Source organism: Perca flavescens, chromosome 15, assembly GCF_004354835.1.
Source record: "Perca flavescens isolate YP-PL-M2 chromosome 15, PFLA_1.0, whole genome shotgun sequence".
Taxonomy (NCBI): Eukaryota; Metazoa; Chordata; class Actinopteri; order Perciformes; family Percidae; genus Perca; species Perca flavescens.
The window spans coordinates 1,444,889-1,471,993 of NC_041345.1; the positions used below are offsets into that span (position 1 = coordinate 1,444,889).

General features: G+C 40.9%; 2 protein-coding genes across 2 annotated transcripts in view; one reads left to right on the forward strand and one right to left on the reverse strand.

The window, feature by feature from the left end:
- LOC114569966 (choline transporter-like protein 2) overlaps positions 1-1,217 on the reverse strand; it is a 60,589-nt gene extending 59,372 nt beyond the window's left edge. Inside the window, exon 1 of the mRNA XM_028600142.1 lies at positions 1,035-1,217. Within this exon, the coding sequence (XP_028455943.1) occupies positions 1,035-1,062 (28 nt within the window). The 5' untranslated portion in view covers positions 1,063-1,217. The remainder of the gene's footprint in view (positions 1-1,034) is intronic.
- Positions 1,218-5,917: 4,700 nt separating this feature from the next.
- On the forward strand, positions 5,918-26,804 carry LOC114569684 (glutaryl-CoA dehydrogenase, mitochondrial). The gene is made up of 12 exons (XM_028599692.1): positions 5,918-6,119; positions 8,072-8,190; positions 9,627-9,659; positions 11,835-11,975; positions 15,865-15,927; positions 16,252-16,422; positions 18,102-18,231; positions 18,789-19,005; positions 20,681-20,784; positions 21,938-22,063; positions 23,873-24,033; positions 26,356-26,804. Exons 2-12 carry the CDS (start codon positions 8,085-8,087, stop codon positions 26,427-26,429), a joined length of 1,326 nt encoding a protein of 441 aa, XP_028455493.1. The 5' UTR covers positions 5,918-6,119; positions 8,072-8,084; the 3' UTR covers positions 26,430-26,804.
- The last annotated feature ends 301 nt before the right edge of the window (positions 26,805-27,105 follow it).

Here is a 27,105-nt window from a genome sequence, read left to right on the forward strand (position 1 = left end):
AAAACGTTGGAAAAAGACAAGTGAAAAACGTCAAAAAAAAGTGCAGAAAAAAATCCACCCCTCGAAAACTGTAACTGTAAGCCACATCGCTGCAACGTGTCTTCGTAGCGTTGCATGCCTCTATTAAAGCCATGTAGGATATTTAATTCATAGCTTTTCAAGCTCCAAAAACCAAACATTCTGCAGTGCTCTAATACTAAATAACTTGGATACATAAAACTATACAGCACTGAGCACATGGCACCTCCTGAATGTGCAAAACATACCAGAATATGTAAACAGAAATGTTGTTAGGCCTACATCAAATTGTAAAATAGAAATAATCGATTATGAGCCGGACGATTATTGATGCAGCATCGTCCACGATTCGATGCATCAATTATTTGATTAATTTCAACACCTCTACTTCTCCGTAATCAACATGAGATCAAGGAGAGGGTTAACTTCTCCTGCTCCAGACTTCCCACCATCACTCTGAAGATAATCACCATCAATCTCACACACACACACACACACACACACACACACACACACACACACACACACACACACACACACACACACACACACACACACACAAAACAGACTTTAGTGACCAGTACTGGAGACTTTGGAAGGCCCCCCTTCGCTCCGCCCCTGCTCTACATAGTAGTCGAAATGTTTATGTCTGCCTTGTTCAGCTTTGCAGTCTTTGTTTTTAGCCGTGTGTCTATTTCTTTGTGTGTACAACACAAAGGCGGAGTCACATTCCCTGTAACGTTATGTGTTTCATTTGGCCATTTAAGCTGATTCTGGCTCAAGTTCATATTTAAGTTTGCGTAAGTTCATAAGAGAAAGTGGTCCACTAGAAACGTCCCCAGCTTGTTAACTTGCGACAATTAAAAAGTAGAATAAAGCATGCATAAAAACGCCATCTTATTGCAAATACCTAAACAGTTACAAGACGTATGTTAATAGTAGCGTCTTGTCTGAGAAACAGACATCCCAGGACAAACTGCAGTGAAGCGAGCCCGTGTTGGACTTTAAATAGTTACCATATTTGGGTTTCTCCTCCAGTTCCATGACCACGGAGTTCGGTCTGAGACTACGGTGCTTTAAAGCGGCCACTAACTACAGCATATCTCCAGCCGTGACGGAGGCTTTCGGTGGCGAACACTTGTGTGTTAGAAATCCGCTCCAAAATCTTGACTGCCCGATAACATTTAAAAGGAGAATCCTTAAAGGAGAGCGCTGGCCAATGAGAACGCAGGACGCTGTGATTGACAAGACACTGAACTAATCACTGAGCGAAGGCGGGGCTTAAATACCCGTTAACTGAGACAGGCATTCTGTCCAATGAGTCTTATAAGCAGAAACAATGCAGCAAATGTAATTAATCTCAACATTTTAGGAAATACAACGAGGTCCAGATGTATTGTGTTTGTCGTTATTACTCATTCACAGCGAAAATGTGTCTTAATCAGCCACGAGAGCAGCAAATCATATGACAAATAGCAGCCTAGCATAACTTTTTATTGGTCTGATGAAATTCAAGACAACATTAATTATAAAAGGCAATCTATTCATTCATAATTTAACTTACAGGCCTTACTTTGCCTCGTTTGACTCTGAACTCGGTGAGTCACGACAGCTGCTAGTCGGTGCAGACTGAGGTGGAAGTAATAAGATCCTAATTTACTCAAGAAATACCACAATGTAACAATACTCCATCACAAGTGCATATCCAAATAGTGTAATCAAATACAGGGATATTATGAGCAAAATGTAACCCAACTTTTAAAAGTAAAATTAACCAGGGATGCACTGAATCCAGCTTTTTATACCGAATACCGAATCCTGAATCCTACTCCATACCTGAAGTTGCTGCATTTTGGCTGCTGTCTGTAGATTCCTTCATGCACAACTCGTATTCTTTCGGCTGTTTCATAGCAAATGTTTTAAAGGTGCAGTAGGTAAGTCTTCTAAAACTACCTTTCTGCCATTTCTGCTGAAACTGACCCTATGTTCCATTAGAACTACATGAAGCAGGTCATTAAAATAAATCCAGCTCCTCTGGCTCCACCTACAGCCTGGAGGGAGATTTACAAAAATCCACAGCTCCCTGTTCAGATGCACCAATCAGGGCCAGGGGGGGCATGTCTAACTGCGTGTCAATCACTGCTCAGACACATGCATTCATTCTCCATTGTGGGGGGAGGGGCTTAGTAGACAGTTTTGGGCTTTAGCAGAAAGGAGGGGAGGGACTGAGGAGTTGTCAATGTTCAAATTTTTTGGCTAAGTCCTGGATCTTCACAATCTTACCTACAGCACCTTTAACAGCCCAGTCCTGGATTCGGTACATCCCTGATCTTGGTTATGAAACTGTCTCAATTTAAAAGGCTTCTGCCTTCAAACAGACACTTTAGAGTTCATTCTTTTAATCGTATTAGACTTAAAAACTCCTTCATACATCAATCTATCTTATTGCTAAACCAGCTACATTAAACCCAGTAAAATATTTATTTCAGGGATATACATCTCCAAGATTTTGTCTGTGTGTATGTTTATGTCATGTACTGTTGTTATATATGTTTTCTCCTTTTCTTTATTTTGGAGTTTATGTCATTTGTGGTAATGTTTCATGCATGTCTGTTGGTGTTATTAATCCCATGTATGTTTGGATGTTTTTGGATGTATGTGTACGTCCTCATTTTTAAACGAGCTACCCAGGGATGTACAAAGAATTTCAGCCTTTGGCTGACAATAAAGTTGTATCGTATCGTAATACTGATGCCTCCATATCAGGGGGGTCAAACTCAGTTTCACAAAGGATCGCACGGGAAAATGAGAATCACATCTCTTTGTAGCTTTCCTTATTTAAAACTAGTGTACTTGCACTTAGTACTTGTTGTCTGGAGTTTGAACCTTCAAAGTTGAAAGCACTTAATTGTAAGTCGCTCTGGATAAAAGCGTCAGCTAAATGACATGTCATGTAATGTAATGTAACATCAAGAGCCAGACATGTAGAGTTTTTTGACAAACTTTTATTTCAAAAAGTCAAATATTTCTGACTGGATTATGGTATGTCTTATAAAGTCTTCTCACTTACAGTTTGGTCCACATAAAGCCCTAAAAAAGTCGGCAAAAAAGTCCTTTAGCCATCGTTGAAAAAAGGCCAGAAAAAGGTCCAAAAAAGGCCCCAAAAACAAAGGAGTGAGAAAGGAAAAGGGGAGAGAGGGACAGTTCATCTCTGGGTCTCGCAGATGGAACGATCAGGCCAAGGGGGGTACCGGGGACAGTGAGCATCATTGAGCTCATCGCTTTTATGCATGATGAGGATCTATCGGAGACCTACCCCAACTTTTGGACTGCTCTGAGGATTGCCCTTTCTCATGCTAGTCACTGTGGCTCCAGCAGAGAGGAGCTTTTCCAAACTGAGGCCCTGTTTACACGTACATGGTTATTTTTACAAACGGAGACATTTCCCTTCGTTTGTGCCCTTCGTTAACACACAAACGGAGAATTCTCCTCTGAAAACAAGTCTTTCTAATAACTCTGTCTTTCTATGTAAACTGAGAGCAAACGGAGGTTTAGACAGCCGAGAGAGAGAAAGAGGAAGTGATTGGTTGCTGTTGTTGCTATTTTTCTCGTTACACAGCCATCTACAGGTTTGGCGTGCTCTTGACTGCATTGACGGCATATATATATATATATATATATATATATATATATATATATATATATATATATATATATATATATACACACACAGGGACGTGTAAACGAACGCTTTCCTGAAAACTGACAGCTGTGCACGATGTTATTTTTGAAAACGGAGAGGTTGAAATGTCCGTTTATGAAAATAGCCGGCCATGTGTAAACGTAGCATGAAGTTGATCAAGTCATACCTGAGGTCAACCATGTCCCAGGAACAGATCACTGGCCTTCCCGTCATCAATATCAATCACCCAATAGGGAAGCAGATTTCATACGATGACATCACTGATGATTTTGCATCAAGGAAGGCCAGAAAGGTCAAGTTTTAGTTTGAGTTTGTATTTTCTGTTCTTAGTGCTATAGTGTAATAATTAGATTATCTTTAGTGTGTTTTCACATTTGTGTGATGAAGGATTTGTGCTATTTAGAATATTTAGTCATTTTTTTATTAGTACATTATTCTTAATATTTCATATTATTTTTGCTTTCTGCTCTTGTTAAGTATTTTATGATTGTGTATATATTTGTGGCACATTTATGTATATAGTGTATATTTATTTAAAGTTCTGATAACTTATACTTTCATATTTTGTGCAGAAATGTGTTCATTGTCATTTGGTAATGTTGGAGGTGGAGATTGTGCAACTTAAAAAGTGTTTCCTGTTGTAATTGCAATAGTTAAATAACAGGATTCTCTTAAGTGTGTTTTTCAAATGTTCTAATGAAGGATTTGTGCAATTGAGAAATATAATTTTCTATGTCACTTATGTTGTTATAATAAAATATAACTGTGCAATATATATATATATATATATATATATATATATATATATATATATATATATATATATATACATACATACAGTATTTTTTTCTGGGGGTGGGTGGGCTCGATGTAGAACGGCCACTTTCTACAAATAATTTGTTTTTGTGCTTTTCCCTTCAGTTAAAAAGTGCAGTAGGTAAGTCTTATAAAACTACCTTTCTGTCATATTTCCTGAAACTGACCCTACGTTCCAGTAGAACTACATGTAGCAGGCCATTTAAAGCGCCCATATTATGCTCATTTTCAGGTTCATAATTGTATTTTAAGGATGTACCAGAATAGGTTTACATGGTTTAATTTTCAAAAAACATTTTTGTTGTACTGCACATTGCTGCAGCTCGTCTTTTCACCCTGTTTTCAGGTCTCTGTTTTAGCTACAGAGTGAGACATCTTTTCTTCTTCTTCTTCTGTACTATCTTTGATTGCACTCGCACATGCTCAGTAGCTCAGATCGTAGATCATGTCAGCTAGCTCCATAGACAGTAAAAGAAAGGCTGTTTCTCCAACTTCAGTCAGTTCCAAGGCAGGATCAGCTGGGAGACTTCTTCTAAACCAGGGAGCACATGGAAGTAGTTCTTTTGGAGATTATGGTGAACTTGTGTGTGTTGTAGCAGTGCTTTGCTATTGGAACGAGGTAGCATGCTAGCGCTAGCATGCTAAAGCCGTGCAGATGTTGACCAGCTCACCAGGAGACTGAAGGCAGGACACATTCAGAAACCGTATCTCACTCAGAACACCATGGATGGATTATTTTCAAAGTTTGTATGTGTGTGGAAGCACCGAGACACAAAATAACACCCCAAATCCCAGAAAAAGTGATTATTTTCATAATATGGGCCCTTTAAAAAAATAAATCCAGATCCTATGGCTCCACCTACAGCCTGTAGTGTGATTTGCAAAAATCCACCTCTCCCTGTTCAGATGCACATTACTTTTTCCTTTTTTAAATGTAACTGTGACTCCTCGTGCCTTAGGACTACTTCTTGGTCCCTTGAACTTGTACTTGTGGAAAATGGTTGCAGTGCAAAATCTTATTGGTCTCCTCATGCACTGAAAACTTCTCAGACAACTTGTCCCAGAGTAGCTTTGTTAATAGGCGTGAGTCTGAAGAATGTGTAGCCGCCTGGTAGCAGACAGGGGTCATTGTGTCTGCTGTCACGGTGAACCTATTGGGAAATTGGCAGCTGGTGTCATCTTTCCTGGGAACTTTGGAGCTGTTATTCTGGGAACTGAAACATGAATACAGCCACAAACATCCACTCCTCCCACATTCACGCCTCTGCTGACGAGCCAATCAGACTCGTTTTCAGTTCTTGAAGTATCCCCTATAGGCAGCCATATATAGGCAACAGTTTATTTCGTATTCCCAGATTATATAAATACTGCCCCACATAGACAAAATGATTGATTTTGTAAGAGAAAGGTTGATCGTAGTACGTCTCTAGCACTTGGTTCCATGATGACGGCAGAATCAACATGGCACGGCCAGCTCAGCGTGCTTTACGTGATGACGTTGGGTTGTGTTTTGACGTTCAGTGTCAGTGCTGCGCCGTCAACCTGAGTGGCAGGACAAGGATTGTTGTCCCACGTAACACAGGTAAATGCAACTTAAACAACTTCCACCATGGGTTTTTAATGATTATTGTCAACCCACAGCGCCCTTACAGTACACTGTTACCGTGGTCATTTAGAACAATTATGCTGTTACACCCATATTACTAGCTAGTTATCGTCGGCTAGCGCTGTTAGCATGTAGCTAACGTTATTGCCATAATGTCACACAGTTCACAGGTTTACGTTAGCTGAGCTAGCTTAGCTACTAACCTGTGTGACAGGCAGTAGCTCAGTCAGTAGGTTCATGTCCCCATAAGTATGGTGGTAGGACTGGTAGCTGGAGAGGTGCCAGTTCACCTCCTGTGCACTGCCAAGGTGCTCTTGAGCAAGGCATCGAACACCCGACTGCTCGGGGCGCCTTTCCATGTGCAGCCCCCCCCCACACTCTGACATCTCTCCATTAGTGCATGTAGATCAGTGGCGTCAAACTCAGTTTCAGTACGGGCCACACTGGAAAATAAAAATCTCATCAAAGGGCCAGACATTTTTAGTTTATTGATATGTTTTAATTTTATCGAAAAAGTCAAAAATCTTTGACTGTATTATTGCATGTCTCATATACTCTTCTCACTTACAGCTTGGTCGTCATAAAGCCCCCAAAAATGTAACTTAGCCATCAAAGAAAAAAGGTCGAAAAAAAATTGAATAAACGTGGCAGAAACGTCGGCAAAAGTTGCAAAAACGTTGAAAAAAAGTGCCAAAAGCATCGACAAAAGTGACAAAAACCTCAGAAAAAGCAACAAAAACTAATTAGGCCAAAATTTATTATGAACCTAAATTTTTATGAGGGCTGGATGTAAATCTAAATCACGGGCCTTGAGTTTGACACATGTGATATATAGCTACTGAGCATGTGTGTGTAACTCAGACCTGTGTGTAATGTGTATAATAACATTAGATTGAAAACATTGTAATTTCCCCTTGCAGGATTAATAAAGTATCAATTATTATATTTAGGAAGACAGTTGTTGTTGTTGACTGTTGGGTATGGAAGCCCTTTTCTGCCAATGTGATGAAAACAAGATCCTGTAAGCCAGAGGTGTTTCCTCATTTTTGTTCTGACTTTCTGAATTTCTCACCTTTTTGTAATTTTTTTACTTTTCCCGACATTTTTGTACACTTTTTGTCGTAGTTTTGTTGACATGAAGTCCTACTAAAGACATCAAAAGAGTTCCTTAGCCATCGTAGAATTTAGCAAATCAAGAAAAACTATTTTTTTAACAACACCTTTTTTCTCAGCCTGAATATGAAAACTCTCTCTCTGCTTCTGGGTGAATTTCTGATTCTCAGAGTCGGCAAATCTGCCCAAATTCTGCTTTGAATGTCAGGTAATTGCAGTTTAAAAAAACACTTTCTTGTGTTTTTTAGGTTTGGTGCACAACGAGGTGGGCCAAAATTTACTGTGAACCCAAATTGAAACACGGGCTGGATCTAAATCTCCTAGGGGCCGGATTTGGCCCTTGGGCCTCGAGTTTTGATGTTAAAATGAGAAACTGTCTCAAAAATACTGAGTTAGTATATTTTTTTTGAGAAACTAAGTAATTATTTTGAGAATCTTTTTTAATCATTTTTAAGAAAGTGTCATTGTTTTTTTTTATATTTTGGGGCATTTCTGCCTATTTTAGATGGGAAAGCTGAGCTATGAAAGGGGGGAGAGAGAGGGGGGAAGACATGAGGAAGGAAAACCGTCACAGGTCGGATTCGAACCCTGGACCTTCTGCCTCGGGAATAAACCTCTGCATATGTGCGCCCACTCTACCAACTGGCAAACTGGCCACATGTCTAATTATTTTTAAGAAAGTCTCCCTTAATGAATTACAGATTTTTTTTTGTCATTTTTCATGACATTGGCGGAAATGGTTTTCCACTTAAATTCCACTTTAAATTGACAGTTTATTGACTGTGAGTTAACTGTAGACAATGATTGTTTTGTAGACTCGTCTTCATCATGGCACTGAGAAGCGCTGTGAGTCGTCTCCTGGTCAACCCTCACAGATCATTAACCTTCCTCTCGGCTTCCAGAGCTCACGGCACTGCAGCACCGGCCAGATGGGGTGAGTACCAGAGGGTGACATGGGAATCAGTTGTCGCTCCCATCCCAAAATCCTGTCCTGCACAATCCTGAGAGAAAGACTCCCGAATCCCGTCCTGCTCCCGTTTGGTTCCCTATGTTGTCTAAAGTTGTCAGACTCTGTAGCGTGTTTGGTTAATCACGTTCAAGTTGTGGGTTGCTTTGGAAATTTAGGCTCCACTATACATACATTACCTACAGGCCTAGGTAACATGTATTACCTGTAGGTCTAGTTAACATGTATTACCTGTAGGTCTAGGTAACATGTATTACCTGTAGGTCTAGGTAACATGTATTACCTGTAGGTCTAGGTAACATGTATTACCTGTAGGTCTAGGTAACATGTATTACCTACAGGCCTAGGTAACAAGTATTACCTACAGGCCTAGGTAACATGTATTACCTGTAGGTCTAGGTAACATGTATTACCTGTAGGTCTAGGTAACATGTATTACCTACAGGCCTAGGTAACATGTATTACCTGTAGGTCTAGGTAACATGTATTACCTACAGGCCTAGGTAACATGTATTACCTGTAGGTCTAGGTAACATGTATTACCTACAGGCCTAGGTAACAAGTATTACCTACAGGCCTAGGTAACATGTATTACCTGTAGGTCTAGGTAACATGTATTACCTACAGGCCTAGGTAACATGTATTACCTGTAGGTCTAGGTAACATGTATTACCTACAGGCCTAGGTAACATGTATTACCTGTAGGTCTAGGTAACATGTATTACCTACAGGCCTAGGTAACATGTATAACCTGTAGGTCTAGGTAACATGTATTATCTACAGGTCTAGGTAACATGTATTATCTACAGGTCTAGGTAACATGTATTATCTACAGGTCTAGGTAACATGTATTATCTACAGGTCTAGGTAACATGTATTATCTACAGGTCTAGGTAACATGTATTACCTGCAGGCCTAGGCCATTTCAATACGTAATTCCTAACGGAGATCTTCTCACCCTCAAAACAAACATCTATCGATTTAGGGTAGGTTAGAAGAATCACTATTTGCGGCTAGCAGTAGCCAATCAACAAACGTATTGGGACTTGTAAGTGGTTCTCTTTTCTAAAACGAAATGCCTCGCAATCTTTGGCCGCACTCACCGCATTGCAGCGTGATTTTTTTATTTAATCTCCGGCTCTGTCCCGCTCCCGTTGATTTCTATGCTCTATTCCCTCCCTATCACGTTACCAACAGTGAGATTGCGGGGCCACTGCAAAATAGGCTCGGAAGGAACTAGTTTTAGCGGTTTTATATCAGTGCAGAAGAAGTAATTTGTTAAGATATGCTAAGTAGTATATTGTATGTATATTTGGAAAGAGACTTCACTAATGTGGTTATATACAGTATTTGTTTATTCTTGCATCATATTGATAATTTTTTCCGGTTTGAATTTTCCACAGATGCAGAGAAGACTGAGCAGAAGTCTAAAGCACGTAGGTGTTGATATCGCTGTTTGTCTGAAATCTAAAAAAGTTTTTGAATTTGAATCTGTCACCTCAAACATATTTTTAATTATGGTTTTAAAGCTACGTTGTGTTAGCCTAGAAATCTAGACGCACCCTAGTGGCAGCAAATTTATTTTGCAGCCAGGGTCAGTCTAGGCATTCTCCGTTGGCTTGCAATCTGGAAAAAACTAATTTTGGTCAGGCCAATCACATCGTGTATAGAGTTGGTGGGTGGGGCTTATGGCTTTTCTGGAAGACTTGGAGTTAGCTTTTCTTTGAGAAAAGAACAAAGAACGGCACTGAAGTCATTCTTAAAAAAGGAAGATGTGTTCAGAGTTTTGCAGACCAGATACAGCAAAAGTTTAATCTACCAACTACCTTCACTACCATCTTGGTTGCTGTGATTGGTTGTAGTGCTAGCCTATTGGTGCAGAGGGAATTTGAAAGACAACTGTTTATCCCGCCCCTCGGATTGAGCCCTGACCAATGGTGAGTTCCCAGACCCAACATCTGGATGTGGGTCTGGCTTGTCAGGCTAACATTGTGTAAGAATTGCTCCCATCTAGCGGTGAAATTGTATATGACAACCAACTGAATATTACTTTCTAGCCCTTCCCATTCCGAGCTCGTTCTAACTCCTACGGTGGCCGAACCCAAAACGATCTCTTAGTATCTCCATCGTTTACACACCACTGCTCTAGCCACTCCAATATTAACTTTGCCTGTCGCGTTGTTGTTTTAATACTCTTTTTAACTTCTCTGGCGACTCCGTTACATGTCCTCGAGAACAGGTGTGATCCTCCATCTTCAACAGGCTTTCAAATCTGCCGGCAGTCGTGACTAATCTCCTGGCTGGCATTCGTCACGGTGCCACGGAGTGTAAAGGCCCAGACACACAGAGCCGATGGCCAAACGTCTGCAGAAAAGGCAGTTGGGCTTATCGCTCTCCCCAAATTGGTCAAAAAAGTGCCTCAGAACACACCGAAGAGAAAAGAGGTAATACGTCTCCATAACATCAGGCGGTGCTAATCTGTTTTGTCTCCCAAAAACGAAAACCGGCAGCTGATTGGACGAACGCGTCACATGGCTCTGGTTTCTCCAGAAATTCAAAGCCACACTGTCATGGCGTCTTGTTCACAATACGATCTCATATTGTAATAAAAATAGTTCACCGAAACATGTTTCTGAAAACATTTGAAGAGAGAAATAGGGCGTGCAGTTGCTGAATCTGTCTTCATTTCAAATGGTCAGTTAGAAGATTTTCGGCAGATTTTGAGAGACTCTAGTCACGCTCATCCCGCTCGTCATTTCCGGGTTAGCTCTCCACCAATCAGATGGGTCATTTGAGTGTGACTGCCACTGCAGTGCCCGCCCTGTTGATTATACATGTCAAATCGGCCCAAATGAAGGCAGAAGGCCCCTCCGACCGGACTGTTAGACGGCCGATTATCGGCTGGGTGTGTCCGGGCCTTAAGAGGGTGAAAGGTGGAGGTATGTCCCTCTTTGGCTAATGTATTATAAAGATGGAGGTATGTCCCTCTTTGGTTAATGTATTATAAAGATGGAGGTATGTCCCTCTTTGGTTAATGTATTATAAAGATGGAGGTATGTCCCTCTTTGGTTAATGTATTATAAAGATGGAGGTATGTCTCTCTTTGGTTAATGTATTATAAAGATGGAGGTATGTCTCTCTTTGGTTAATGTATTATAAAGATGGAGGTATGTCTCTCTTTGGTTAATGTATTATAAAGATGGAGGTATGTCTCTCTTTGGTTAATGTATTATAAAGATGGAGGTATGTCCCTCTTTGGTTAATGTATTATAAAGATGGAGGTATGTCTCTCTTTGGTTAATGTATTATAAAGATGGAGGTATGTCTCTCTTTGGTTAATGTATTATAAAGATGGAGGTATGTCTCTCTTTGGTTAATGTATTATAAAGATGGAGGCGCTACATGGCGGCTGCCTTTCGCTCGCATGTATTCTGAGTGATTCTGAATGTCAGATCTACGAGAATACTTTGATTAGTTGGTGGAAGTAATTACACATGAATGAGCACATATTTGTGAAAGAACAAAGGGGCTTTTTGCTAAGAATCAACTCCAAACATTACACAATGTAGGTTTAAGGTTTTTGAATTGTTGCTCCTCTGAATGTCTGACAGCGAAGGTCCAGTTCGACTGGCGCGATGCCCTGGACCTGGAGGGCCAGCTGACGGAGGACGAGATCATGATTAGAGACTCTTTCCGGACCTACTGCCAAGAGAAACTCATGCCTCGCATTATTATGGCAAACAGAAACGAAGGTGAGAGAGTAAAGTCCTTTTATTCATTTTTTTGATTTTTCATTCAGCTTAAATAATTTGCCAGGTGGCCTTTGCATCAGGGATTTAAACGTACAATATGTAACTTTCTGCCGCTAGGGGTCTCTCAACCAAAACAATGGACGGTAAAACTGGACTTTTGATGACGTTGTGAAGTTGCGTGGAATTATGGGAGTTTTTTAGTGTGAAACACCTTCGCTGCCGGTTAGAATGCATCAGTTCACGGACCAGTTTACCCATTCAAGTTTATTCACGTTACGTTTATTTATGTTATTATAATAAAATAGCTGCAGTTTCCCCAACATAATTACGTTTTTCTTGATTAGATTTTTATTTGTAGCTGACCAGTTAGCTAGTGAGCCAGCAAGCTAACAGTAGCCAGCAGCTAAAACACAAAATATTTCACATATCAATGTTACCTTTTGGATGGTTTCAACACCGGGGTGGACGGGGTTTGTTGTAACGCTAGCTAGCTACTAAACGAGGCTGAGAGACGGTGTGGGGGGGGATTGTCGGGGAAATCTCTGCGATAGCGAGCCAGGACGTTTGATGCCTGTTGTGCAGCAGCAGAACATCTCCCAGCTGACCCGAATTATCTCCCCTTCACTCTTCAGTAATCTTAACTTTTCGTTTTGGTGCTTAACCCACCTTTTGTCGGGTTAATTTAGCTAACCGTGAAGACAGCTAAACGCGAAGGGGGAAGAAATCCGGCAGGGAGTAGCTGACTGATAGCTGACTGGGGGCTAACGGTAACTAGCTAGCTATATGTCCCGGGGCTGTTGTCAGCTGTCATCCCGACTGAGTCTCTCTGCGGCGGGGGAGTGAGGCAGACAGACCGGGGTGTGCTACTTTGGCTAAATTAGCATTAGATTAATCGTCTATCTATACAGCTAACGTTAACGTTACTAGTGAAGTTATTCGTGGGTTAGCTTAGTCCTGTTAGCTGTGGTCGAAACAGTCATACTAAAAATAACTATTAGCGTGTTGAACGATGTTGTAACCTCAATTTTACCCACAAAGCTTTAGCATCAACGTTAGCACATTGTAGTAACGTCAAGCTGGTATCGATATTGAACTTTCAAAATAGATAAGGTCTCTGTTGTATTACTGTGATAAAAAGTGGGATGTAATTAATCACAAAATGATGCTGTATGGCAAAAAAAAGCAGTATTACTTATTAAGTATTTTTTTCTGTGACGTATGATTTACAATTACTCCTGAACGTATCATCTTGGTGCCAGTGTTCTGACTAACTAACTGGAGGGTGAAAGGTTATATGACGCCACTGAAGGGGTTGGACATTTGGTGGAAACATTTAGGATACTCATAAAAATATATAACATTGGTATGGTCATTTTTAGACATTTTAAAGCAGAAATGTTACATATTGTACCTTTAACGGTACAACTCAACTCATATTTGGATTTCAGATTTTAAATCGACGATATGATTTTCTCGGGATGTTTTTAACAGAATGAGCTGCAGACAAATGAGTAAAAAATATTCCTTTTATTTCTATAAACTGTGTAAAATAACAAATGTGTACTCTTATCAAAAGTGACAAAGTAGATTACACCTTAGGCCGTTTAAAAACTGCATCATGATTAATTTATTATTAGAGATGCACCGATTGACTGGCTGGTGACCGTAATTGGCCAATTTTTACGTGATTGGCCACGACCGGCGACTGGCCGGTTTTAGTGAATGATAATAGCAAAATACAATAACTTGTGCACAAGGATCAGATTACTTCAAGACAAAACTATTGCTAAAACCTAGAAAACAGACAGAGTGTCTCCCAGCATCTAATGCTGGCTAACCCAAAACCCTCACTTCTTATCCACCTTCTGTGTCAGAAAACCCCTTGGCTTCCTCAATCCACGGTCATTTGGACAGCTTATTAACATTAAGTTACTTTATGATGCGTTCCATTTATCAAATGTATACATTGGTTACAGATTTTACGATTTTCTCACCCAACTGGGAGCCTGCGTATTTTTCTCTTCTGGGGAGTAAAAAAATCAAAGGACATTTACGACTTCACCACATTTTCTCACCGCTTCTGAACACAGTCCCATTGTTCTTTCACCCTGTTCATCTGGGATAAGGATTATATATATATATATATATATATATATATATATATATATATATATATATATATATATATATATATATTTATTTATATTTATATATATATATATATATATATATATATATATATATATATATATATATATATATATATATATATATATATATATATATACACAGGTTAATATATATACAGTCCAGGCCAAAAGTTTGGACACAACTTCTCATTCAACGCATTTCTTTATTTTCATGACTATTTACATTGTAGATTCTCACTGAAGGCATCAAAACTATGAATGAACACATATGGAATTATGTACTTAACAAAAAAGTGTGAAATAACTGAAAACATGTCTTATATTTTAGATTCTTCAAAGTAGCCACCCTTTGCTTTTTTTGATAACTCTGCAAACCCTTGGTGTTCTCTCAATGAGCTTCATGAGGTAGTCACCTGAAATGGTTTTACCTTCACAGGTGTGCCTTGTCAGGGTTCATTAGTGGAATTATTTCGCTTATTAATAAAAAAGCAAAGGATGACTACTTTGAAGAATCTAAAATATAAGACATGTTTTCAGTTATTTCACACTTTTTTGTTAAGTACATAATTCCATATGTGTTCATTCATAGTTTTGATGCCTTCAGTGAGATTCTACAATGTAAATAGTCATGAAAATAAAAAGGAAACGCATTGAATGAGAAGGTGTGTCCAAACTTTTGGCCTGTACTGTATATTTATAAAGGCTAGTAAATAATAACAATAAACCCTCTATTAATTACATTATCTTAATGCAGTATAACTACTGTAGCATGTAAATAATGCACATAAAATACAAACGTGAGCAAAGGCATTGAGCAATCGCCATTATACCGAATCAACAGCCACGTGCAACCTAGCTAGCAGGTGAAGAACACAAACAGCAGCTAACAATATACTGACAACATAAGTTATATAACTTACAGTTCTTAAGTTTGCACACACACACGGCATCTCCACTGGCTAGTTATACTCTGGACAGCGTCTCTTTTTCCTTTCTCTACCTTTTCCGCTGGCTTGCGTACCCGCTTGCGGTGTGAAGTGCGTGTCCGCGCTATTCTCCAACATGCACTCTAACAATCACTGCTTATAGACAACCTTTTGTACAAATGCACTCGGGCAACATCAGCATCACACGTGCACACGGAACGCACATATATGAAACCTTGTGAATTAACCTGCAACACGTCAGCTGTTTGGAAAATCTTCAGCGTGTGTGAAGAAGATAACAAGTTTGCAATATGCTATACTATATTTATAAAGTTCTATTTTATAGCGATTGATTATCAGTTCCAAAAGATTCAATGTTCTATATTCTATGCAAAATGTCCTATTAAAGAAAAGATAGAAAATAAATATCTGTGTGTGCTGTAAAGAGGTTAGAAAAAATGAAATCTGAATCGTCTAAAATCGGAATCGGCAGTTCCAACTCAATGGGAAATTAGAATCGGCCTAGGAAATTGAAATCGGTGCATCTGTATTCATTATCTCTACCGGTTATAATTGTTACACATACAGTATATATCCATTTTTAACCGATTCACGGTGTTACATCCCTACTTTGCGTGCATTAATGTCCATGTTTAGGTGTCTATAAGTGTTAAGATTATTCACAAAATCTTTACATTTAATGTATCCATCATAATTACCACTTTGTCAGTTTGCTGTTTAGTTTCAAAAAAGCAGTGTAACTCCTCTGACACCTCACGTTACAGTTTGTTGTGTGATTTTTTTGTATTTCAGTCTTCCACAGAGAAATAGTGTCAGAGATGGGACAGATGGGGGTCTTAGGCCCAACCATTAAAGGTGAGTCTGAACAGGTATGTTGTAGAGGCAATAACACATATGTATATACCAGTTAGTATCTGTTGTCAGGGTTAGGGTAGGGTTGAGAGAAATAAGCTTTTTGTGTACATAGAAAAAGTCAGATCCACGAACCTGTGTCGCGCTCTGAGAAGGCAGAATCGCGACCTCTTCCAACTCCCAGAGTTATCCTTCCCGTCCAGATCACAAGATCACATCGCAAGTTGCGTTTTAAGCTCCTCTTTTTTTTCTGCTTGTGGAGACACTTCTGCTTTAGACTTTTTAATATAACTGACAATAACTGCGCTTCCTGTGTTTGATACGAAGGTTATGGCTGCGCTGGCACCAGCTACGTGGCCTACGGTTTGATCGCCAGAGAAGTAGAGCGAGTGGACAGCGGCTATCGCTCAGTCATGAGCGTGCAGTCGTCCCTGGTCATGCACCCCATTAACGCCTACGGCACCGAGGAGCAGAAACAGAAGTACCTCCCCAGGCTGGGTAAGAAGGAAGAGAAATCACCAACAACAGTGTTTTGTCAGTCAGTTCATCTGTCCCCTATAGAGAGGCGGAGTCCCTCCCCTTCCGGTGGACCACCATGGGACTTTATTTTGGGAAAAATATGTACTGCAATGAACGGAGAGTAGTCTCGCTTTGCTAGACCCTTCTCCACAGCACTGAGGGTCTGTCTAGTCCACACAGCATTCCTGGATGGGAGAAAAACGTGCTCTGGTTTATTGGCATTTCTTTAAACAGATAGTCTAGCTAGCTGTCTGGATTTACACTGCAGAGATCTGAGGAGCAGTTAACCATAGTCCTCACAAATCCACCGGAGGTTAGAACCCCAACACAGAGACAGAGGAAGGGGACGGACATCTGGCCGAGACGAGGGACATGTGGTGGAATTTCAAACGGCACTGGAGCAATCCCAGAAGTGGAACGTCGTGGATATAGACTAATTATTTGTAAAGTCCCATGGTGGTCCTCTGCCCCTCTCTATACATGGGTGTACATTTAAATGGTTTCCAGTGATGGTTTTGTGCCAATCTGTTGTCAGATATTAAAGAGCTCATATTAAGGTTTTTTCCCTTTCCTTTATTGGGTTATATATCTTTTTGGTGCATGTTATAGGTTTACAAAGTGAAAAAGCCCAAAGTCCCTCCCCCCCCAAAGGGACTTACCATCTCCAACAGAAAACACTGTTCACTAACTGCTCCAAACAGCTCTATTGTAGTCCAGCCTTTACTTCAGAGACCAACGTGGTCACTTTGGAACACACGTTACTCATCATACTCTGCTTCTGCCTGGCTAGTAGTCCTTACCTAGGTACTGTCAGGGCACGCCGTCATACTCTACTTCTGACTGGCTAGTAGTCCTTACCTAGGTACTGTCAGGGCACGCCCTCATACTCTGCTTCTGACTGGCTAGTAGTCCTTACCTAGGTACTGTCAGGGCCGTCATACTCTGCTTCTGACTGGCTAGTAGTCCTTACCTAGGTACTGTCAGGGCACTCCCTCATACTCTGCTTCTGACTGGCTAGTAGTCCTTACCTAGCTACTGTCAGGGCCCTCATACTCTGCTTCTGACTGGCTAGTAGTCCTTACCTAGCTACTGTCAGGGCCCTCATACTCTGCTTCTGACTGGCTAGTAGTCCTTACCTAGCTACTGTCAGGGCCCTCATACTCTGCTTCTGACTGGCTAGTAGTCCTTACCTAGCTACTGTCAGGGCCCTCATACTCTGCTTCTGACTGGCTAGTAGTCCTTACCTAGCTACTGTCAGGGCACACCCTCATACTCTGCTTCTGACTGGCTAGTAGTCCTTACCTAGGTACTGTTAGGACACGCCTTCATACTCTGTTTCTGACTGGCTAGTAGTCCTTACCTAGCTACTGAGCATGTGCGACTCCCAACAAAGATGTTACAGCAGTGAGATGTCTCTCTGACATCTCAGCTAAAACAGAGAGCTCAACACACAGGGTGAAAAGAGGAGCTGCAGCAATGTGCAGTACGACAAAAATATGGTGTTTTCTGAAAATGAAACCATGTAAACCTATTCTGGCACAACCTCTAAATACAATTATGAACCTGAAAATGAGCATAATATGAGCACTTGCAAATGCATTAATAATAAAAAAAACCACTGCTGAGTGACTGAGCTCTTGGTTTACTGTCGCTCCCAGCTTCTGGAGAGATTCTGGGCTGCTTCGGCTTGACGGAGCCAAACCACGGCAGCGACCCAGGCAGCATGGAAACCAGAGCCAAGTACAATCCATCCAGTCGCACCTACACTCTCACTGGCTCAAAGACCTGGTGAGTAGTGGACAATGAAATAATAATAACAAGATATGTTTCTTGAACAATGGAGACTGATTGTGTCATTGCAGGGTTTAATCCTCCTGTTGTCTTTGGGTCAAATTTGACCCATTTTCAATGGCATATTTTGGCATATTTTCCTCATATTTTGCAGCCCTAGCAAATACATACAGTATATATAAACATATGTATATGTTTATTTGTGTGCTGAGAGAGAGAGATACTTTATATATGCCATACAATAACTTTGAGAGTTGTATTCTGTATTTTGTATTTTATTTTTCTAGTCTGTTATTTGTTTTAAATGTTTGTTTTGTTACTCACGTGTAATAATCGTGTTAATGTCCAGCTCTTTGGTCAACCTGGTTAATTTAAATGTGCTTTCAAAATAAAGTTGGATTGGATTGGATGGATGTAGGATCATAAATCAGGCTATTAATTTACACATTATTCAGAGCAGAAATGACATAAGTTGTCCACATGGTGGAGCTCTTAAACACAGTTAAAGTACTGTGTGAAACTCACCTTATCATCCCCTTTGCTTCCACCCTCAGGATCACCAACTCCCCCGTGGCAGACATCGCTGTAGTCTGGGCCAAATGTGACAACGGAAAGATCCGCGGCTTCATCTTGGAGCGTGGCATGAAGGGCCTCTCGACGCCGAAGATAGAGGGGAAGTTCTCCCTGAGAGCCTCGGCCACCGGCATGATCGTCATGGACGAGGTGGAGGTTCCCGAGGAGAACCTGCTGCCTAAAGTCTCCGGCCTCGGGGTGAGTGGAGGGAAACTAGCAACTTTTCTTTTTTCTAGAGTTTTAAACTGGTGCTGTCAAACGATAAAAATATTTAATCGCGATTAATGTCATAGTTAAAGCGTAACTCTCGCCAAAATGCAACCTAGGGTCTTTTTGTGAATGAACCTGAGTCAAACTTTCAAAATAGCTATTTTTAAACCACTAAGAAGGCTCGACACAACATGAGACTTTGCTCCAAGTATCACCAGGAGCTCTACACCTTAACCAAAGTATTGACAACGTTGGTTGTGTACCCAGAGTTTACTAAAAAAAAAGTTTTTGAGCAACTCACCGTAGCTCTTGTTGTTTCTGGCTGCAGCCATTTTGTCAGTCAAAAACAGTTGATTTCTGAATGCAGCATAACAGGGAGGAGAGTAAAGATGGAAAGCTCCATAGAAATGCACGGATAAGTATTTGTTTTGCCGTTATTGAAAAACAATATTGACCTTGTAGTTGAAAAAGGAGCCTCAAATTGAGTCTGTTCATTCGCATTCGGATATCGACTGGTTTTGACTGCCAAGGTGGTAGTGGCCGGAAACAACAACAGCTACGGTGAGTTGTATAAATAAATAGCTATTTTGAGGGTAGCATAAAAGTGCCCCTAGCTCTCCCATTCAAAAGGCCAGTTGACCGAAAAACGAAAATACGGTAAATCTTAAAAGTGGAGCTTCCGTCCTAAATATGCTTTTCAACGAAAGTTTGGATCGGGTACATTCACAAAAAGACCCTAGGTTGCATTTTGGTGAGAGTTGAGCTTTAACTCGCAATTAATCGCACATTTCTATCCATTCTAAATGTCCCTTGACTTCTTTTTCGTCACATTATTTTTTTCTCATTTTAATGCTCTTATCAACATGGCAAAGTGGATCGGCTTGCTTTGTGCTTTTGTCGCCTGGCTTTGACGGCATCAGCTGTGTGCTTGGCCATCGGCTGTGTGCTCGGCCATCAGCTGTGTGCTCGGTCATCAGCTGTGTGCTCGGATATCAGCTGTGTGCTCGGCCATCAGCTGTGTGCTCGGCCATCAGCTGTGTGCTCGGTCATCAGCTGTGTGCTCGGCCATCAGCTGTGTGCTCGGCCATCAGCTGTGTGCTCGGCCATCAGCTGTGTGCTCGGCCATCAGCTGTGTGCTCGGCCATCAGCTGTGTGCTCGGCCATCAGCTGTGTGCTCGGATATCAGCTGTGTGCTCGGATATCAGCTGTGTGCTCGGCCATCAGCTGTGTGCTCGGCCATCAAGTGGTATTTCAGACTGGACGTGCTGCGATGATAGCTCATTTCACGATAAAACTTACCTAAATTTACCATTCAGAATGTTATTGCCGTCCATTTCGGCGTCTCGCACTCGCCATCCACTCAAAACGTACCGTTAGCCTGCTACTCTTTGGCCGGCTCGCGAGCCCAAACCAGTGTGTGCAGCGTGCATGTTGTTGTGTTTCCGGTCTAGCTAGATCTGTTGTAGTTTTTCTAACGTTACTAGTTGTTGCAAACAGCATTTGAAAAAAACTACAAAGTTTGCTTTGCCAAAAAGTCCGTTAATCTCGTGATTAAAACATTTACAGCGTTAAAATGGGTTTGCGTTTAACTGACAGCACTATTTTAAACACTTGAAAATCCCACGCTACACACTGCTCATCACACCCCTTCTGCTGTTTCCAGGGTCCTTTTGGCTGCCTGAACAACGCTCGTTACGGTATCGCCTGGGGCGCTCTCGGTGCTGCTGAGTTCTGTTTCCATGCAGCTCGACAGTACACACTCGACAGGTCAGATGTCCAAATTGTCTGTGTAACGTTCTAGATTCTGCTCTCAAAATAACAACAAAATGCACACATTTCTAGCTCGGTTTGGACAGATATTTTTATGTTACTTTATTGATAAATATAAGTAGGATTTAAAAAGAAAAATTTCAATTCACGCACACACTTGTCACCTCTGCATTAGATATGGGACGTTTTAAGATTCTGCCGGTATGATAACCTTCAGCAAAGATATCACAGTTTCAAGGTATTGCGGTATTGCAGTTACAGCTTTAAAATGTATTATATTATGTTTAGGTATTTTATTTTTAAACACACTGCACCATGGCAGGGAAAGTGCAATTTCTGTCATTAAAGACTCAAAAAAACAGTATGACAGAAAATGTTAGTGGTTTTGAAATTGTGACTATTTCAAACGGCAGTAACTCAAATCAGGAATGCACCGGAGCCAAGATTGGGCTTCAGATTCGGCTGAATATTGGGCTTTTTGACGGGGTTGGGTTTCTGCTGAACCTTATAATTTGTTCCCAGGGAACCGAGCTCTACGCTTGCACTGTAGGCTGTGAGGAAGTGGACATGGAACTGGTGAGCAGAACAAGTTGTTGTTTGGCAGTACTTTCAGTCTAAAGAAGCCCATTCAAGTCCAGCTACATGTTCAATCTGCTCAATGCTGATTGGTCTGGTGTTGGCGAGGACCCTAAATTATACACAACATGGCCGCTGTTACAACATTTGGTCTGAAACATCCGGAAGAATACGAGTTGTGCACGAAGGAATCTCCAGACAGCAGCCAGAATGCAGCAACTTCAGGTACTGCAAAGGAAGGCCAGTCCCTGTTTACTTCATTCATGTGTTTACTGGGTTCATGGACTGAGGATGGGAGGACGAGTCAGCACAATCTCAATCAGAGGATTCAGGATTCAGCCAATCCCCAAAAATCTGGATTGGGTGCATCCCTAGACCAAATTAAACATTTTGTCACAAGGACCAACCAAATAAACCAATGCAGAGTTGACAAGTTGTGTGCAGGAATTTTCTTTTGTCTTCTGGGGAATGAATTCCCTGCAGCACAAAGCAGACAGAGCAAGTGGCGTGCATGGTGCTTTCTACTCATTTTAAACACAAGTATAAAGTATGATATTTTTGTTTTCTGTACCAGAATCCAGTTTGGTGTGCCGCTGGCAAGGAATCAGCTGATGCAGAAGAAGATGGCGGACATGCTGACTGAGATCACCATCGGCCTGCAGTCCTGTCTGCAGCTGGGAAGACTAATCGATGCCAAAAAGTAAAAGACAACTTCACGATCTACTGGTGTAAACAGATCTGTGTGACACTGTAATCAAGTCAACATGACGTCATGACTTCGCGTACACAGACACGCCCACTTTTGTATACAGTGGACGTAAACATACACGATACATGGCATGTTATCGCTACGCAAGAAGAAAGCTACGGTTGGGGTTTAGGAATCGTGACACACGGGACCCGATCCCCGGTCTCCTGGGTGAAAGTCCTGTGTTTGACCCAACCTTCCCCCCGACCAACCTCCCTACGCAGATTTTCATACTAGATAGATAGATAGATAGATAGATAGATAGATAGATAGATAGATAGATAGATAGATAGATAGATATTTTTTTATTGATCCCAAAAAAATGGGAAATAATGGTGTTGCAGCAGCAAAAATATCAAACACACAGCACACATACAGAGTATACATTAAATAATAAACAAGTTGGGGAGTAAAAATGTACAACTGTTTCCCCAGTAAAGATTTTCATACTACTCACTATGGTGTCAATTCACACGCAATCGCAAGGTAGTGTAAGGCTGTGTCTCAAACCGCACACTTCTGTCAGTACACTGCTAATGGTCACTGACCACTTCCTGCCGTAGGGCCCACTTTGGATGGTTAGCGTCGTCCTAAAATGAACACTTATGTTAAAACACTTACCGGAAATTACGAAAATCTTTTAAACTGACCTTTGTTGATCTGAAATGAAGACAGATTCAGCTTATTTCTCTCTTCAAATGTTTTCAGAAACACGTTTCGGTGAACTGATTTCGTAAAATATGAGATTGTATTCAGAACGAGACGCCCGTTATGCTCTGTTGTGAAATCTGGGAGCAGCCAGACCCACGTGACGCGTTCGTCCAATCAGCTGTCGGTTGACGTCCCTGGTCCCTCCCCTTTCCGCTGCGTAGTCAAGATGGCGCCCGTTTAGTGTGCGTAGTGTCCATCGTTCCACACTGAACTTTTTGACCGTTTTTAGGGGCTCATCCTGGTACTTTCAGTGCACTGACTTTGTGCGCTATCTACACTATTTACTTAAAACTAAGTGCTTGAAGTGTGAAACTAGTTGGTTTGAGACACAGCCTAAGTCAATGGAGGCCAAACGGTGTTGATAAACACGCTAAAAAGTGAGAATGCGTCTTGGCAACACGCCAATAATGGCATACGAATTAGCATGTCATACATACACCACTTCATGACATCAGTCTAAGTCAAATATAGAAATGAAAATAGGTTAGGTAGTTCTGAAAGTTAAAGGTGCAATATGAGTTCCTGCATGGTTTCATTTTTGTCTCAAATGGTAGTCATCTCTCCTTGATCCGCTAGCTGCCTGGTCCCTGAACACACCGTGAAAAAGCCCGGTCTCGGGAGACAACACAGGGCTCAGAAATGTCAAACACACACTGTTGTATTTCGGTGCACAGGCTGTGCACCGAAATACAACAAAGCACTCTAGCCAATCAGCAACAGGCGGCGACAGTTATGACCTCATAAGGAGAAGATTCCTGATTGGTCCATCTGAGCTTTCATTTTCTCAAAAGGCAGAGCAGGATACCCAGGGCTCAGTTTACACCTATCACCATTACTAGCCACTGGGGGACCATAGGCAGGCTGGGGGGGAACTCATATTAATGTTAAAAAAACTGATAAAGGGACATTTTCATACCATGGGACCTTTTAATATGCGTCCCTGCAGAGGCCCGTTCTGAGCCAGGAGAAACCTGGACCGGTTGACGACAGACGTTGCCCCCCCCCCTTCACCAAACTAACGCAAAGAAACGTGGTGTTGTTTCTCACCAGAGCGGCCCCGGACATGATCTCCATGCTGAAGAGGAACAGCTGCGGTAAAGCCCTGGACATCGCCAGGCAGGCCAGAGACATGCTGGGAGGAAACGGCATCGCCGACGAGTACCACATCATTCGCCACGTCATGAACCTGGAGGCCGTCAACACATATGAAGGTGAGAGGGGGGGAGGAACTAGGACTGGGCGATATGGAGAATAAGATAAGATATACTTTATTGTCCCCGAAGGGAAACTTGGAAAAAAACAACAGAAAAGACAGCAAATACAAATATCTCTTAACGCATACACTACAGGCCAAAAGTTTGGACACACCTTCTCATTCAATGTGTTTCCTTTTTATTTTCATGACTATTTACATTGTAGATTCTCACTGAAGGCATCAAAACTATGAATGAACACATATGGAATTATGTACTTAACAAAAAAGTGTGAAATAACTGAAAACATGTCTTATATTTTAGATTCTTCAAAGTAGCCACCCTTTGCTTTTTTATTAATAAGGGAAATAATTCCACTAATGAACCCTGACAAAGCACACCTGTGAAGGTAAAACCATTTCAGGTGACTACCTCATGAAGCTCATTGAGAGAACACCAAGGGTTTGCAGAGTTATCAAAAAAAGCAAAGGGTGGCTACTTTGAAGAATCTAAAATATAAGACATGTTTTCAGTTATTTCACACTTTTTTGTTAAGTACATAATTCCATATGTGTTCATTCATAGTTTTGATGCCTTCAGTGAGAATCTACAATGTAAATAGTCATGAAAATAAAAAGGAAACACATTTGAATGAGAAGGTGTGTCCAAACTTTTGGCCTGTACTGTACTCTCATGCAACACAAACATGCTTCCATATACATATAATAAGAACATTAACTACTCCTTTCATTGGCAGTTCCCATTAAACAACCCCGTCTGCTGTATTCTCCGCAATAAGTGTGGCACAGCCCTGGCACAGTAAAATATTACACAGCTAAGATATTGCCCCACCCCAATAGCCTACATATTGCACAAATTACACAATACACTGACAATGCCTAACCTTGATAGACTACGTATTGGACAAATGACATAACGCACAACCGAATAGTCGACGTATTACGCAACTAACCTATTGCACAATCCCCAATAGCCTATGTATTGCACAATGACATTATGCACAACCCCAAATAGAAAATAATTATATTTTTGACCAAATACCTCGATATCGATACCGCAACGATATTGTAGTGTTGACTGTTGACACTAGGCCTGCTCCCTCTTAGTGGATTAGTCGACTAATCGGTGGTTTTGGTCTTAGTCAACTTAGATCTCTTTAGTCCATTAGTCATGTCTGATGCTGTTTTCAGGCTGAATGACTCTTTGTCTATTTCCAAGAATGGTACGAGCACATCTCTGGTAAACACAAGAATTAAAGTGGTGCTTTAGCACGACTCTTTGTGGAGAAACTCAGATTTACAGATCTGTCGATTAAATCAACTAATCGATTGATCGATACAATTGAATGAGTGTTAGTCGAATAAGAATTTCTTCAATCGAGCACAGCCCTAATTGACACTACTGACGATTTTTGATAAATAATCATCAGTAATGTGGATGTAATGACTAAGTGGGTAAAGGTAAATAACAGTTACAACTGTAAGTGCTGAAAATGTCATCACTTTAATGTAATGCAGCCTTTAAAACCAGGAAAAGACACTTATGCCATATTACGATATCCAAAATCTAAGATGATATCTAGTCTCATATCACGATATATCAATATAATATCAATATATTGCCCAGCCCTAGGAGGAACTGTTTAAAACTGAGGCTACACTTACATTGCTACGTTTTGGTTTAACAACCAATATCTTGTGGCCGGGTTGGTTCAGTGGGTAGAGCAGGCGCACGTATACTGAGAGGTTTATGCCTCGACGCAGAGGTCCAGGGTTTGAGTCCGGCCTATGTTGATTTCCTGCATGTCTTCCCCCTCTCTCTCTCTCCTTTCTCACCTAGCTGTCCTGTCCATTAAAGGCAGAAAAGCCCTCTCATTCCCCCTGCTCTGCTGTTTCCCCCTCTCATTCCCCCTGCTCTGCTGTTTCCCCCTCTCATTCCCCCTGCTCTGCTGTTTCCCCCTCTCATTCCCCCTGCTCTGCTGTTTCCCCCTGGACCTCTGCATTGAGTTATAAACCTTGTGCGCCTGCTCAAACCACTGAACCAACCCGGCCACTTTTTTAAACCTTTTTTGTCCCTCTTTTCAATGCTTTTTTTATTCATGGTCAATAAACCAAATTTAAATGACATTATACCTACTTTTTCAGTTTAAAAAAGCACAATACATCCATGCATGTTTAGTTATTTTGGGGCAGTTTGGTTGAAAGAAACCCATATTTCTGATATAAAAAACTTGTATATACAACACAATGGTGAAAGGAATGGAGAGAGGGTATTCTATCCCACTTGTGTCTCACCTGTTGATGCCGTCTGGTCCTGCAGGTACCCACGATATCCACGCTCTGATCCTGGGCCGAGCCATCACAGGACTGCAGGCCTTCACTGTGGACAAATAGACCCCAACAACACAAACCTGATCTCAGAAATACTGTCTATGTCACAAGTCAACTCTGCTGCAGTTTGAAGATTATTTACATAAATTCTCATCTGTATAGTGAAGTTGTTTGTTTCCAATCAGCTTTTTAGAACACATATATATCTGAGTGCTTTATTGTGAGAGAAAGAAGCAAGTGTCTGAACTTGGTGACTTTTCCAAAGTGTAATTAATTCAGAAGTTGATTTTTCAACTTAAAAAGGGCTATTTTTGATACTCTTATTCAGAGATTTCTTCTCAGAATTGTATAGAAAAAGTCAAATCCATTGTTGATGCTGTTATTATGAAACATGAAACAGCATAAATGCGCTACACTTGTTTTGGGATTGCATTTGAAGCTTTGTGTTGTTTCTGATTTGTTCCAATTAATCTTGTCATTGTGTAATTGGTGTAAAAGTACACAGATGACGAGATTCATTGTGATGTGAAAGAAAACAGGAAGGGTCATACAGAAAATAATTATATTACAGAAAATCAAACTCATATCGAGAGTCATTTTTAGTTAGCGAACAAGCTTCCTCAGTCATTTGTTTTTAAACTTAAAGTATATAATATCATTTAGCAAGTATCTTAAAAATACAATTTGTTTCACATACAGTACAGGCCAAAAGTTTGGACACACCTTCTCATTCAATGCG